At 47.7% G+C, this 13351-nt stretch overlaps 1 protein-coding gene across 1 annotated transcript in view; it reads right to left on the bottom strand.

Moving 5' to 3' along the window:
* LOC106646689 (uncharacterized) overlaps positions 1-8206 on the bottom strand; it is a 45646-nt gene extending 37440 nt beyond the window's left edge. Inside the window, exons 1-2 of the mRNA XM_023390313.2 lie at positions 7932-8206; positions 2985-3269 (exon numbers count right to left, since the gene is read on the bottom strand). Coding sequence (XP_023246081.2) covers positions 2985-3239 — 255 coding nt within the window. The 5' untranslated portion in view covers positions 3240-3269; positions 7932-8206. The remainder of the gene's footprint in view (positions 1-2984; positions 3270-7931) is intronic.
* Between the last annotated feature and the right edge of the window lie 5145 nt (positions 8207-13351).

Here is a 13351-nt window from a genome sequence, read left to right as displayed (position 1 = left end):
AGTCCCTGAATTCTCCCGGAAAATAATCTCGAGATGAAAAGTTCAGCGGAGGGGGAGGGCGCGTACTTGAAAGATTCGCTGCGACTCTCTTGGAAAAGTAACGACACCCAGACTGAGGGGAAGATCTTGGGGGTTGGTGGGTGATTATTTCTCGTCGTCCGCTCGGCTCGGCCGGGCTATTTATCCGTGTAATCGAGTGCGCACTTTTTTTTGTTTTGTTTTCTACCCCTCCTCCGTACTGCGTGTCTCTATACTGTCTGTGTACCCACTCGAGGGCAGCCCCAACCAGAAGGTATTAGTATCCTGTGGCTTTTCCCTGTACTTCTTTTTCTTCATCTTTTCCCTTTCAATTTGCTCGGTGGAATTCTCGGTGCACGTATCGTAGCAACATGGTATCGTGTTTTAAGGTTTCACTTGAAAATTTCCCTCGAGCACGAATTTTCGTACATTCAAAACAAGTAGATGATTGAACCACGAAACGTGTATCTCCGACCCAATAACCCTTTTACTCCTGGAGCCACAGCAGCTGACACGTGGTAATTCAAGACGATATGTGAAAGCCCAAACAGCTTCTAATTCTCACTTTACTCACGGCAACAAACAAAAAAAAAAAAAAAAAGAAAGAAATTATTTCACGCAAGCAGGGACCAGATCGCGTTGATAGATAGTGCCGCCACCCACACACGTCCACTTACCTCCCCCAACCCTCAATGGGTAAAAAAGCACAATAAACTGCGTACGTCTCGTCTTTCTCACCCTTTTCACACCGTACACCTTTTCTCTCCCCTCCCCCTCTTCGTTTTATCGCATGATCGATTTTTGTTTTTCTTTCACTCGCGTTTCTCTACCTCCGTAGCCAATCTTTTCGCGGACTCACTCGCCATTGTTGTTGTAACATACCGCGAGCGTATAGAGAGAAAAGTTGAAGGTCGAGGCTCGTGCGGCCCGAAGGTCGTAGACCTCGTTAGGCTCGGCTGTATATATACCCATGCAGAAACGGAGAACAAAGTCGCCGTCTTAGCGCGCCAGTAGAACAAGTCAGCGTTAGGTCAGACCAGCGCGAGAAATACATGGGCGAAACGGGTGTGAGGCGCGTCGTTGTCGAGGCGAAGGGTACTAATAGGTGACATGTATTTTGCGAGTGGGACGTGTATTAGTCGGAAAGAGCGTAGGTTGCGTAAGTATACGTGTCCCAAAATAGGAGAAAAAAAAAAATAAAAGAAAAATCAACTCTCCCGATACGAACGCCAAGGCACAGGTATGTCGACCACAGGCAAGCCGACCTATACAAAAGTCGCCGAGGCGCCGCGTACCTATACATACGGAGAATACATAAAATACGAGGAGCCCACCAGTATAACGAGGCACTGTCTTAGCTCCTCGCATCCGCTCCTTGCCGCGGTTCCTGTGGGTCGCACGTACTTTGTTTCTTTCTCCCCTTTCCCGTTAGTTCCTATAGGTAGCGCAATCGCGTGCCTCTGCCAAAATTGACCAATGTCACCTTCCTTCCTTCCTGCTCCTCTGCGGTCTTCGCCCAAAGTGCCCCTACGCCGAGTGAAAACACGCACCACGCCGATACGTGCTCTTGATTATGCAAATGAGCTTTTCATTCGTCGACTTACATTCGGTGCCAGCGAGGATGCAATGTACGTAAGTACCTCGAGCTTTGGAGTTTGAGAGAGAGATATATGTACTGATCAATTTTTATTTGGTCACTTTTTCGTCACAGTTCAACGAGTAAGTTGAACACAAGCACCATAGGTATACCTCTACTGAATAAAATCGCACTTTTTCCACTCGTTCGACCAGTATTGCACTCGCATTCTTACCTCACGATTTAATAGTTTTTGCATGTGTGTTACATTTGAATAAAAGGCCAGAAAAAAAGATGACCGTATCTAAACGCAATTTCCCTCCCCCAATACGTGTTACAAACGCTCAGCCGATTCCGTCGTAAACCCCGAGTAAATACGTCCCCGTAGCTGTCCAAACACTTACTTCGCGTCACTAAGTTATAGCCCAAAACAAACCCTAATCCACGCTGATGGGAAAAATGATCCCAGTGTGTACACACACGCTTTCGAGGGGCGGGGGGAGCAGATCGTAACACCATAATCGTACAACGGGGATAACCTATAGCGCGGTGCCATCCGTCTTTCTCGTGTACACACTTACTGCCCAGCTCTCGCTCATAATTTTCCCCCTTTCCTAATCAAAAACTCTCTCGTCTCGGTATCTCTGTTCCTCGTTAGCCAAACTCGTCCATGTACAATATGAAGGATCGCCCGTCTGCCCACCCATGACCGTATATGCGTGTATACTCCGACACCCCCGAGGTGAGACTCGTTCTTGTAATCACCATCATTTTAGTCCTTTTGAGGAAAAAGAGTATTATTAATTGCCTTATTCTCGCTCGATACTCCACTTTGCCTCTCAAGTATACATACATATAATTTGTTCTCCTATCAGCCAGCGGATCTCTCGTCATTTCAAGGTAGATAAGGATGCAAAGTAGGCAAATTCTATGTGTGTACGTGCATGTGCCGCTGTACCTATACAGTACACCCTCCGTGTCATATCGTATCAAGGTGAACGCTATACAACGCGGTGGCTTTTGCTCGGCGATCTGATAAGTCCGATCGCTCGATCGTTTGACGCCGCCGCGCAAGAAAGGCCGCTTGAATCACCCGGTCGTTTCCCCCCCTTTCTAATTATCATCCCTACCTACCTGCTTGCGCTTGATCGATGATACCGAGGGTATACTCCTTTTTTGTTGCTCTGTCAGGGTGTTTTTTTTGTTTTTTTTTTTTTTTGTATCCCGTTCCACTCGATCGCTCTCGCAACTCATTTGTCTCCCTAGTAACTTTCGCACCCCCCCTGGCAACACCTACTCCTTTCCACGTCAGCATCAGCGGCAAAGACAGTGTATATGTATATAAATACGGAAACAATGAGAGTAAGGTATGGGTGTTAACTATACTCACGATTTTATGGTGCAAATGCTGGAGCTCGCGTTCGGTGACTCGCCGCCTGGAGAGCTCGCGCTGCTCGCGCCTGTACTGGCTGTACTTGTAGAACAGGTACATGCCGGGCAGGGCGAGGACGACGAGGGGCTTCATGAGGCCGGCGCGGGCGTTGGAGCCGCGGTTGGCGCGTGGCTCGGGTGGCTCGTCCAGCTCCTCCGGCGCGGCGAGAGCTGCCGCTACCGTTGGCTCGGCACCACCCGTGGCCGCTGGCATCTCGCTCTTTGTCTGGAACCACGAGGGGAGCTGCAGTGTGAAATCGGTTTTTTTTTTTTTTTTTTTTTAACGAAATAAAGTAAAGGTTCGAGGAGCTGCGGGAGGGGGAAAAGGGTTTTTTCCGCGCCTGGCAATGGCACTGTCGAGAATATACGCGGTACAATAGTCGGGAGGACTGTACGACATCCTACGGAGACGCTCCTTTTTTCTTGCCTCCTTGGGGCACGGGTATCGAAAATCGATTACCCTCCGGTGTCATTTCGAGGCTCTCGTTGCTGCGACCTCCGAAGGAGTGCCTGAAAAATCTGCAAATCGTTTGGAACTCCCTATGAGATTTCAGGACTAAACGACTTTTTACCCGACGCTCGCAGTTTCTTAAAAAAGACCTTGAGATTTCCATTGTTAATTTTTTTTTTTCCCCCAAAGTTCTAATTTCGTTTTGATTGCAAAACATGATTGGCAAAGTTCAAAAAGATACTTTCTTCCCTCGCGGCCCCGACGGACACTGACAATACACGCGCGTGCACTGCCACTCTCGCTCGGAAATATTCCAATTAACTTTACATAATACCTCCACTCGCTTACGCGTGTGTTTGTACGTACGTGTATATAAATATTATATACTCGTTCCCTCGATGGAGAGGGGCAGGGCTCGTGCGCTTTTCCCTGATAATAATTCCGGAATTCGCTGTCAGCTACCCTTTTAAGGGGTACACTGTCTCTGTTTAATGCGCGGGTGTGTCTGTCTCTCGAATTAAATTCCCGGTGTCGTTGCAGCCGTGGTGCAATTTTGTTTTGTCAGTAGCAATTTCAGCAGAGGAGAGCGCAGTTGCGAAATCTCGTAATTTTTTTTTTTTTTTTCATTAGTCCAACCTTTCGTGTACGTACTGTAGAGATCAACGTCATTTGGCGTGTTTGACCAGACGCTATTTCGTACGGAAGATCCGCGAAATCCTCTTTCCGTCATTTCAGATGAAATGTGGTATCCAGCACAATCGGATCCTATACCTACGCGCGCTTGCCGATGTCACGATTTTTTTTCCACACGTATGATACACGAATTTTCGATAAAGATGTTAATACGTGCCCGAAACGTTTACCGTGAAGCTCCGCGCGTACAATCGGCCGATAAATTCCGCTCGCTTGATTCGGTGACGTCAATGTCAGAAGGTAACGACTCGTGCAAAGATCAACGTGACATCGATAAAACCCTCGCTTTTTGCCACTGCTACACCCTCTTCCGCTCGATTTTACACTCTGGCTGTACCAGAAGAAAAAAAATTTTAATAATAATAATAACGTTGCACGCGGTGCCAGCGGAGGCAACTAAGATGACGAGTTTTTCATACGGGTACTCGATGCGTGGATATTAAAAAAAGTTTCAGAATAATACCGACGTTTATCTTTCATCCAAACGCATAAAAAAAAATGTTTCTCATATCTATAAAAATACCTCGAGTCGAGTCGTAAATTTCGTATCACCCCTCTACCTTCCCACCCCATATTTACACAGAAAAACGATTTACGCACACGGTACACTGCTCGTTTACGGCTAGAGCGACTATGTACAAGAGCGTCGGAGATATCTCAATTTTCCATCTTTTTTCCTTTCTTTTTCTTTTTTTACACCCAAGCAGCCCCATTCAACCCCAACGAGGCCACTCTAGTCAAATTCACCGGTGATCCCTTTAAACTTTGAGTATAACAAAGCACCCGCGTGCAAGTGCAGCAGTGTGCACGAGCCACCCTCGTCGGCGGGCTGTAGTTCGTTCACCACGCGCAGGTCGGCGACGCCGTGGCGTTACAAGCCGAGCAAGTTATATTTAGATCAGCCAGGCGTCTAGGCTGCCTATTCTCCCCCGGCTTTTTCTCCGTTGCATAGGTGTATATAACCGCGGGTTTAGCCTAGGGTCGCTGCACTTGTATACCCATCTCGGGGAGGAGAGTTTTGGGGGGGGAGGGTAGGTATCCGAGGGGGAATAAAAATTTGACTTTCGCCAAACGGGAAAAGAATCGTTAAAATCCCGGAGATGGGTGCCGTGGGGTTTACTTGCACGACGAGTGGCCGATGCGCCGTTGCGCGTTTCACGATGCGGAAGCGCGGGTTTTCAAAGGACAACTTTTCACGATCTCTTTCGCGCGGTTGAACGTTTTTGCCGGTACATCGGTTTTGAGGGTGGAAATAAAACCATCGGCGCTTCGTATACGGAGAGGGATGCTTCGAACAAAAAATGTGACGTTTTTGAAATATATACGATTTGTGTTATCTCTCTGCAAACGGAAATACAACGAGGTGACCTCGACATCCGTTGGTGTTTTAACTTTGAGGTCTTTTACTCCATTTGTTTGTTTGTTTGTTTTTTTTTAATTCCCTTATCTACGTCTATACGTCTCCGTAATTTAATATGCAAGTGAACGATTGATGTCGCGTTGCACGTGTGTCTATTATCGCAGTTATACGGGGGTGTTGGTGGGTGGATAATAAAAATAGTCGATTTGGCCGTTGACGCTTTGTGTGTGTATGTTTTTCCCCCACTTGTACAAGTTGCACTTGAACCGCTCGTCGCACGACCTGAATGGGGCTTGTGTACGTCGATGTTTATTTTTAGCCTCGTATGAGTCATTGTCAAAGCTCGAAAGGCAAACCGCATTTCATTTAATCGCGACCGCTACGAGATCGCGAGAAATAATTTACAATTGCACCTATACTCGTTGAATATATTTACAGTGATTTTATATGCGCGATGGAAGTTGACGGGCACGCGATGATTGTTTTTTTTTTTCATACGGACGCTGTCGTTGAACTGTTTGTTGTTTCTATATTTTGACGGAAGCCTACTCGACTGTATAACCATCGCAATTATTACAAATAAACCCCATACTAGTATTTAACACCGACGACGAGAGCGTGGGCTATGTAAGTATATTGTGTACACGTTATACACGCATCCGACGGACTGTCAGGCCGAGCGTCGATTAATCAGATTACGTCGTGCTCTGAGCGCCCGCATCGCCTTGACACATCACAGCCGGGCTATGTCGAGGCCGTTGTTCTTTTGATATGCACATACACACACACACACACTAGTACAGCACGCGGGTATACGTATATTATATACATACACAGTTTCAGCTGTACACGTGTGCATAAGTATATGTGCTTCCTCTTTTTGGAAATTTGACGTTTTTTCGATCTGACGGCCCTTTCTGGGTTGTCTTTGAAAGTCCAATGCAAAGAATCGCTTCGCAAGGGCTCGATCGTCGCGCAGTAAAAGTGTCGGTGGCGGGCCATAAAGCCATTCCGTTGTAAAGCCATGCTTTTGTATAGTAATTAAGCACTGGTATAGCTAGGAAAATCCACCGTATCCATATTACTTCCGAATGAACCACCCGGACGGTCCGTCGCGTGCGATTATACCATAGGCGCAAAGAGGAAATCATCGTTTCTATAAGTTAAAAAGCCAAAACTCGTATTTTGCCGTGTGATGTAAGACCGGATGGATGGAATTTTTTTTTTTTTTTTTTTCTTTTTTTTTTCGCTCGTGCCCTGTGACGGCGCCTGACGTCTTTCCGTGCTCGGGAGGTATTATTGGATGTATTTGAGCACCGGAATATTGAATAGTAATGATCGCCGAAGGTGGGCTTGGTGGTGAGTTTCGAAACAGACTTCGCTGGAGGGGGAAAGAAAAAAAAAAATCGATCGAGTGTTCCGTACGTACAGTCGAGATTTCGACTCGTGAAAGTGAGCATTGGGGCGGGATCGATCGGTCGCCCTTTAATTGCCGAAACAGGTTGGCTCGTTTATAATATACACACCGATGAAAGTTTTCGCTCTTCCCCGGCTGTGAAAGGTATACATGTATGAAGTTTTAAACTACTTTTTTTCTGCATCCCCGAATAATTTTTTTGATTGAAAACTCCGAACCGAACACACGCTATGCCCTGCCGATCTCGTGCGCGCTTTGCCATTTTTAATTACCAGCCGTACGTATGAAACGTTTTTGATTTGTCCAAAGCGAGCACTAGTGGATCCATCCATCGTTTGGGGGAAAAAAAAACCGGTTTACCGATTTCCAGAGACAAAATCGCGTAGTCGTGCAATAACTCACCGCAGCGCCCAACCAATAAGCCTTGATACCTAATTACTCGGCCACAAAGTTTCCGACCGCATTAGCATTATCGACGATAGCCGTGCATTATATTAACCGAGGGGGGGGGGTGTATGCCTAACAACTCCTAGGCACGAGGCTCGCGCCCCTGACTGGTGGTAATAATCGCGCTCCCAGGCCGCCTCGTGCAGAGAACTTGTACGTAATGATCGAGAGCTATCAGAGCTACCGTGTACAGTGTAGTACGCGATCGTTAAAGGGACTTGTGTCTCTGTCAAAACTCGTTGGAAATCACGAAATTCGTAGAAAAATTCAACATTTGCTGGATTACAGGTGCACCAATCATGGTACGAATAAGCAACGCTTGACCCATCATAGTTATGACACAATAAGTTGATAATGCCTCTTATCGTTTTCTATTTTTCCTTCGTGACACGCGCGCGAGCGAGAACCAAACGATCCACGCGTACTAGCCCCCCACGAACGATTAGATTGAAAGAAAAAAACTAATTCATCATCTTGGAGTAAGCAAATGCAAGCATTGCGATGAAAGGAAGAAAAAAACAGAGGGGAAAAAACTCACAGTGCAGTCCGCGGGGCGAGAAGAGCGATGCAGCCTCTCTTTGTGTTGGCGTCACGGGAGCGGAGAAGCTACATCAACCCGCGAGGGTTGTACCTCAAGGCGCAGTCGAAGAGGACCGAGGAGGCGCCTCTAGAGCGGTCCTCCGAGTCGGTGCATCACCGCACACGCGCCAAAGAGAGCAGATGCAGCGGGAGGAAGGAGAGGGTACGGGAGCACCGCGGGGTGGCGCTGAGCAGTGGTCGTCCCGACTGCGGCTGCTGCGACTTTCTCTCTCTCTCTCTACTAAGCTTTCCCTTCCTCTTCCGTTCGACGAAACAAATTTCCTCCTCCTCCTCCTCCTGTTACGCGGTACTACGAGCCAAGGGTTGTCGTCTCGAAAGGTGATACGGTCGGCGTGTGCTCGCGAACAACTCCGAGGCAAATACGCGAGCAAAGGCGCTCGTGCCGGCTTTGTGGCCGGGCAGCCACTGCGAGCACGAGAACACACGACGGAGATCGTCAGCCGGTGCGCGCAACCCTCCACCCCCAGGAGAGAGAGAGAGAGAGAGAGAGAGGGTGCAGGCAGGCCTCCCTTCCTACTTCCGTGACTGTGGTCGTCCTGCTCTTTTGGCACGGTAGCACCCACCTCCGTCTCACTCTGGGATGGGTACAACACACCTATATACCGCCATCAGCCGAGCGAGGATCGATAAACGTGCCAGGAGGAGACGAAGTGGGGGCTCGCCCGTCTGCTCTAGGGGGGGGTGCAAGTTGTGTGCGCGCGAGGTGAGCTGCTGCCGTAGGTGTATATGTATACATGGAGTTCGAGTTTTTCGGGAGTACACTCAGAGTGAAAGGGTTTGTCCCTTTTTTTTTTTTTTTTTTTTTTTTTTTTTTTTTTTTTTTTTTTTTTTGTACCTTTTCCTCGTCCGAAACTTGGAGGATCAATCCAGAGGTGGTGGGATTAATTGTCGGCGTGGTACGCCAGGAGGGATATTTTGGACGATGATGGGGTACGGGTCGCCGGTGAAATTGAAATTGGCAAAGCTGATGAAAAATTGAAACACACCGGTTGGTCCCATGATGGATCGAGCAACGGGCGAGGGGGGGGGGGGGCGATAAATCCCGCCGAGCCGAGTAAACAATCGCCGGCAACCCTCGGAGGAAAAAGAAGGGCAACCGTGAGTTTTTTTGTTTTGTTTGTTTCGACTTCATGAAACAGGCATTTGGACTCGTGCACGCGCACGTGTGTCTTAACTGAAATATGGGCATTTTTCTTACTCTCCTTGGGGTACGCGTAGAGGCAGGACAAATTCCTTGAGATTCCGTCCATCACTTGGATTTAGCTTTCCTTTTCGTTCGAGGAAAGGGGCTGTCGCGTTTGGCTTACACGTGGCTGTATCACCTCCCCCGGCTTTCCACCGTAATGTGTCTCTTTGAGGCAAATTTTGTATGAAAATCGCGTTGAAGCGATTATTCAAAAACCCGACATCCCAACTGCGCCAGTAGGAGCGTACATTGTGTACACAAAATACAAAACGAGCCCAGATTTTTCTGGAGCTTGCCAAAACAATGCAACAGCCAAATGGCACTGGTTAATTTAAGTTGCAGCTGTATGTAATATAAACGAGAGCACGCACGAGCAAAAAGTTGTGTACGTACCGTCCCGCAGCGTAGCCCGCAATGTTTGCCGAAAGTTTCGGCCGAATAATTCACGGGCGGCGCGAGGCATCTTTGGAACAAAACCCATCGGACGGATGCCGCATGTGCGCGCATTGCAGCGAACGTGCCGGAGAGGACTCGCGCCTTTCATCCCTCGGGGGAGACCCGCGTCGCTTCGAAGGGGCCCTTGGGGTTTCGCAGTTTTTTAACGTATACGACGCGTAAGGGGGTTACGATGATGTGCGGTTTCAGAGTGAGAGAAAAAAAAAAAAAAAAAGTACATAAGAAAAGGTGGTTCGGGAGTCACGAGTTAAAAATAGCTGAAGAAGAAAAAAAAAAAGAGTAGTAGAGGGTGAGAGGGAAAGGGGTGAGGGCTCTCGTAACTTTGATTATGCAGAATAACGATTAGACCTGCATGTGTGCCTCTTTCTCGAGCCCCGGTCCTCGCTGGCCCTGAAACAAATTCAAAAGATGTACCCCTCGCCCTCGCTCGACGCGCGATTTTTCATACAACTCTTTTCACCACCCCCACACACGCGAGAGAGAGAACTGGATACCATTGGACTCGGTGTCGTGTTGAATTTGCAATGAAAACGCCCGAGACCTTGACGTGCGAGTGTAATAGCGGTAACAGGTGTCGAGTACAATGTAAGACTCGAACAGCCAAATTTGGCCGATAATCGAGAGTTGGGCTTAATTATTCATCGCCGCGATGTTGGACTCCACTTTCCGTTTCACGTGCTCTTATCGCGTAACCACGAGATTTCCAATTTTAAACTTTCGCCAATTTTTTTTTTTCATGTCGCGTCAAAGAACCCTTTTTTCACTCGAATTAGATCACAACACCAAAGTATCGAATATATTTTTGTCGCGTGCAAAGTAAAATACCGTGAGAAAGTATTTTTTTTTTTTTTTAATATTTAAACTATATTGCTTTTCGCCGTTACAAGCTGACGGTCGCACGTGTGGAAATCTAATATATATCGCACGTGCCAAACGATTCATCCCCCTACGGTGCACCTTACCCCTACCATCCCCCAATTTCTTTTTTCCACCACAAGCAAACTGGTATCGAGAAAACTGTTGAGATTCGTTTTTCCAGGAACAATCTACATCGTGTGTGCACCGCTCGAGTTTTCCAAGTGCCTTGCATGGAGTTTCCCCCCCTTTCCAAGTATTGCAATAATGTAAGAAAATAGGGAGGGGGAGAAAAGCTCCGTGCAAGCGTCGAGGGGGTCTCTGGAAAGGCAAGCGATTTATTGCCACTGCCGCGCTCTCGGTTACTCCGCTCGCTTACCTTGTTTTTTTTTTTTTTTTTTTTTTTTTTTCCCCACCACCCTTACGCAGCTACATATATATTCACGTTAAAAGTTAACTCAAACATCACCCGTACGCTTGATGTACCTACAAGCGATCGAAAATTCAATTTACAATAGAAAAACAAGGTACGGGGGACTTGAAAGTATACAGCGAGTTGCCAAACGTTGCGCAATAAAAGGCCAGGGTGGTGATACACTCGAGTCCGGTGTCTCGGGATCTCGGGAATCTGTGGAAAGAGGTATAGGTGTGTATCTCGTGTGTATACGTCTCACGTGCACGTACGTACATAATTATATCGGGTACAGTACAAAAGTAATACAGATGCCCGGCACTATTATCCGTGACGTCTGACCCGTTTTCGTTACACGAGAGAAAAGTCAGTCACCCACACATATGCACTGGTACAGCTTGCATCAGTGGATACTATGTAGCAGTTGCAAAGGGAGCGAGAGAGAGAGAAGCTGCCCGAAGCTCCCAGTGCTGCGCATACACACCTATACATGTGCACAGGCATCACGGGCAAACTCCCGTGACGTCACTCACGGTGGTTCCTCTTTCTCTGCTTGGTCAATATACATACGTGACTGTACGTGCAGTGCCCTGCACCGCCGAATCGATGCCCACCCGAGTCCTCCTCCTCGAAGGATTAAAGCTCTCTTATGTTCTCCGCTCTGGTACATAAGAAAGGTAGACAAAAAGCCTCTCTCCGACGAGAGCTTGTAAAATACACGGACGGATCTTCTCGGTGTGGAATGGCTTTTTCATCATGATGATATTCCGTTCCCTTGGATTTACGAGGTCATCAATCATCGTGGGGAGAGAAAATTAATTTTGACCGCGGAGGCCGAACAAACTTTTCGCCAATAAATAGTTGGTTTTTTTTTTTTCTTGTTTTTTTTTTTTTTATTAATAGCCCTTTCCGCATGTACAGCAAGTTTTGAGAAAGTATAGCTTTGCCAAATGAACCAGCGCAGAGAGAGATTGTTATCATTTTGCATTATTTACCGTTTGTCGGGCAGAAAAACAATAAAAAATAAAATAAAGCTGTGAGGGTGTCACGATAACCTTTTTTTCTCCCTGAAATCGTCGCGCGTAATTTACATGGATGCACAAGCAAGGCCCCACCGATCTATCCCCCTTTAAGACGTTCAGTGTCAACCACGAGCTGGCCAAATGATCCGCGGAGGAAAAATATGTCGTAGCCGTCGTGTTGTATATATATGTATGCTTGTGGCAGCAGCGGATCGGCCTTGAGATTCACGAGCAGAGAGAGAGAGAGAGGAAGTTACTGTGCGCGCTGCAAGTAGAGCCACAGCTGGTGGGGCGAGAGAGAAAAAAAAAAAAAAAAAAAACGGAGCCAGTGGGTTGCGAAGATTGAAAAGAGAACTCGGGGGAGGGGAAGAGATGCGACTCGAAAGGCGCGGGGTCTGGGTGAAAATACTCCGAAAAGGGCACCAATAGCGGGGGAGGGCGATGATGATGGTGCGATGGTGACGATTACAATGATGATGAAAGTAGCGACGTAAAGAAGATCGGCTGGGGTGACGTAATAGACCTTGGGACGAGGGGGATGATAAATGGAAGCTGGAGACGAAGACAATCGTGATCGACGGGGCTGAGATTGCGATCGTAACGAGGAAAAATCATCGCACCTGCACCGAAAGAATTGCATTAGATACCCGGCATAGGTGGACAGAGGATGGATGGGGTGGGGGCCGAAGATAGCACCCCCCTTTCGTTCTCCCTTTATGAAAAAAAAAAAAAAAAAAAAAAAAAAAAAAAAAAAAAAAAAAAAAGAAAGGAAGAAAGTTGCAAAGTGAAAAGTGAGAGAGAGAACAGCCACTCGCATCGATGAGAATCTCTCTCTCTTTCTCTCTCTCTCTCGTCGCATCAAGATCGATGCAGCGCCGACGCGACGCGGATCCTCCTCACCTCCCCGAACCACCCCTAAAGAGAGAGAGAGGGAGCGCAGCTGCAGTTCCCTTTGAGAATCACTGCCGCGTGACGTCATTCGGGCACTGCATGCGCCGCATGACGTCACGGGTGGCCGGTCGATACGACGCCACGCGGGCTTTCAAAGGGTACATTATATACCTACACCTCTGCGTGGCACTGTCGTGTTACAATATATACGTGGGGGGGGGGGGAGGGATGCGCGAGCCTCGGGCGAAGGCATAGCTGCAGTGACGCGGACTGGACGCTACTGGGATGCTGTTGTTGACACGCGTTGCAAGTACACCCTTGAGGCTTTTTCTCTTTAATTTCTTTTCTTTTTCTTTTATCCCTCGTCCAAGGCACACGAGTGGGGGTAATTTACCGAGATACCGCGATAGGGCACGCGGCTCCATTTAATACAACGACAGCTGGAGAGGGCAGTTGGGAAAAATCGCGATGAGCTCGATGATGACGGTAATTACCCTGGAATGGACGCGAGAGAGCTGGTACGACGATTTATCTCT

Source organism: Copidosoma floridanum, unplaced genomic scaffold (assembly GCF_036245765.1).
Source record: "Copidosoma floridanum isolate Cflo_tuat_1 unplaced genomic scaffold, Cflo_Japanese_pri ptg000032l, whole genome shotgun sequence".
Lineage (NCBI taxonomy): Eukaryota > Metazoa > Arthropoda > Insecta > Hymenoptera > Encyrtidae > Copidosoma > Copidosoma floridanum.
The sequence above is the reverse complement of the archived record's forward strand: the minus strand, read 5'-3'. Positions and strand labels throughout refer to the sequence as shown.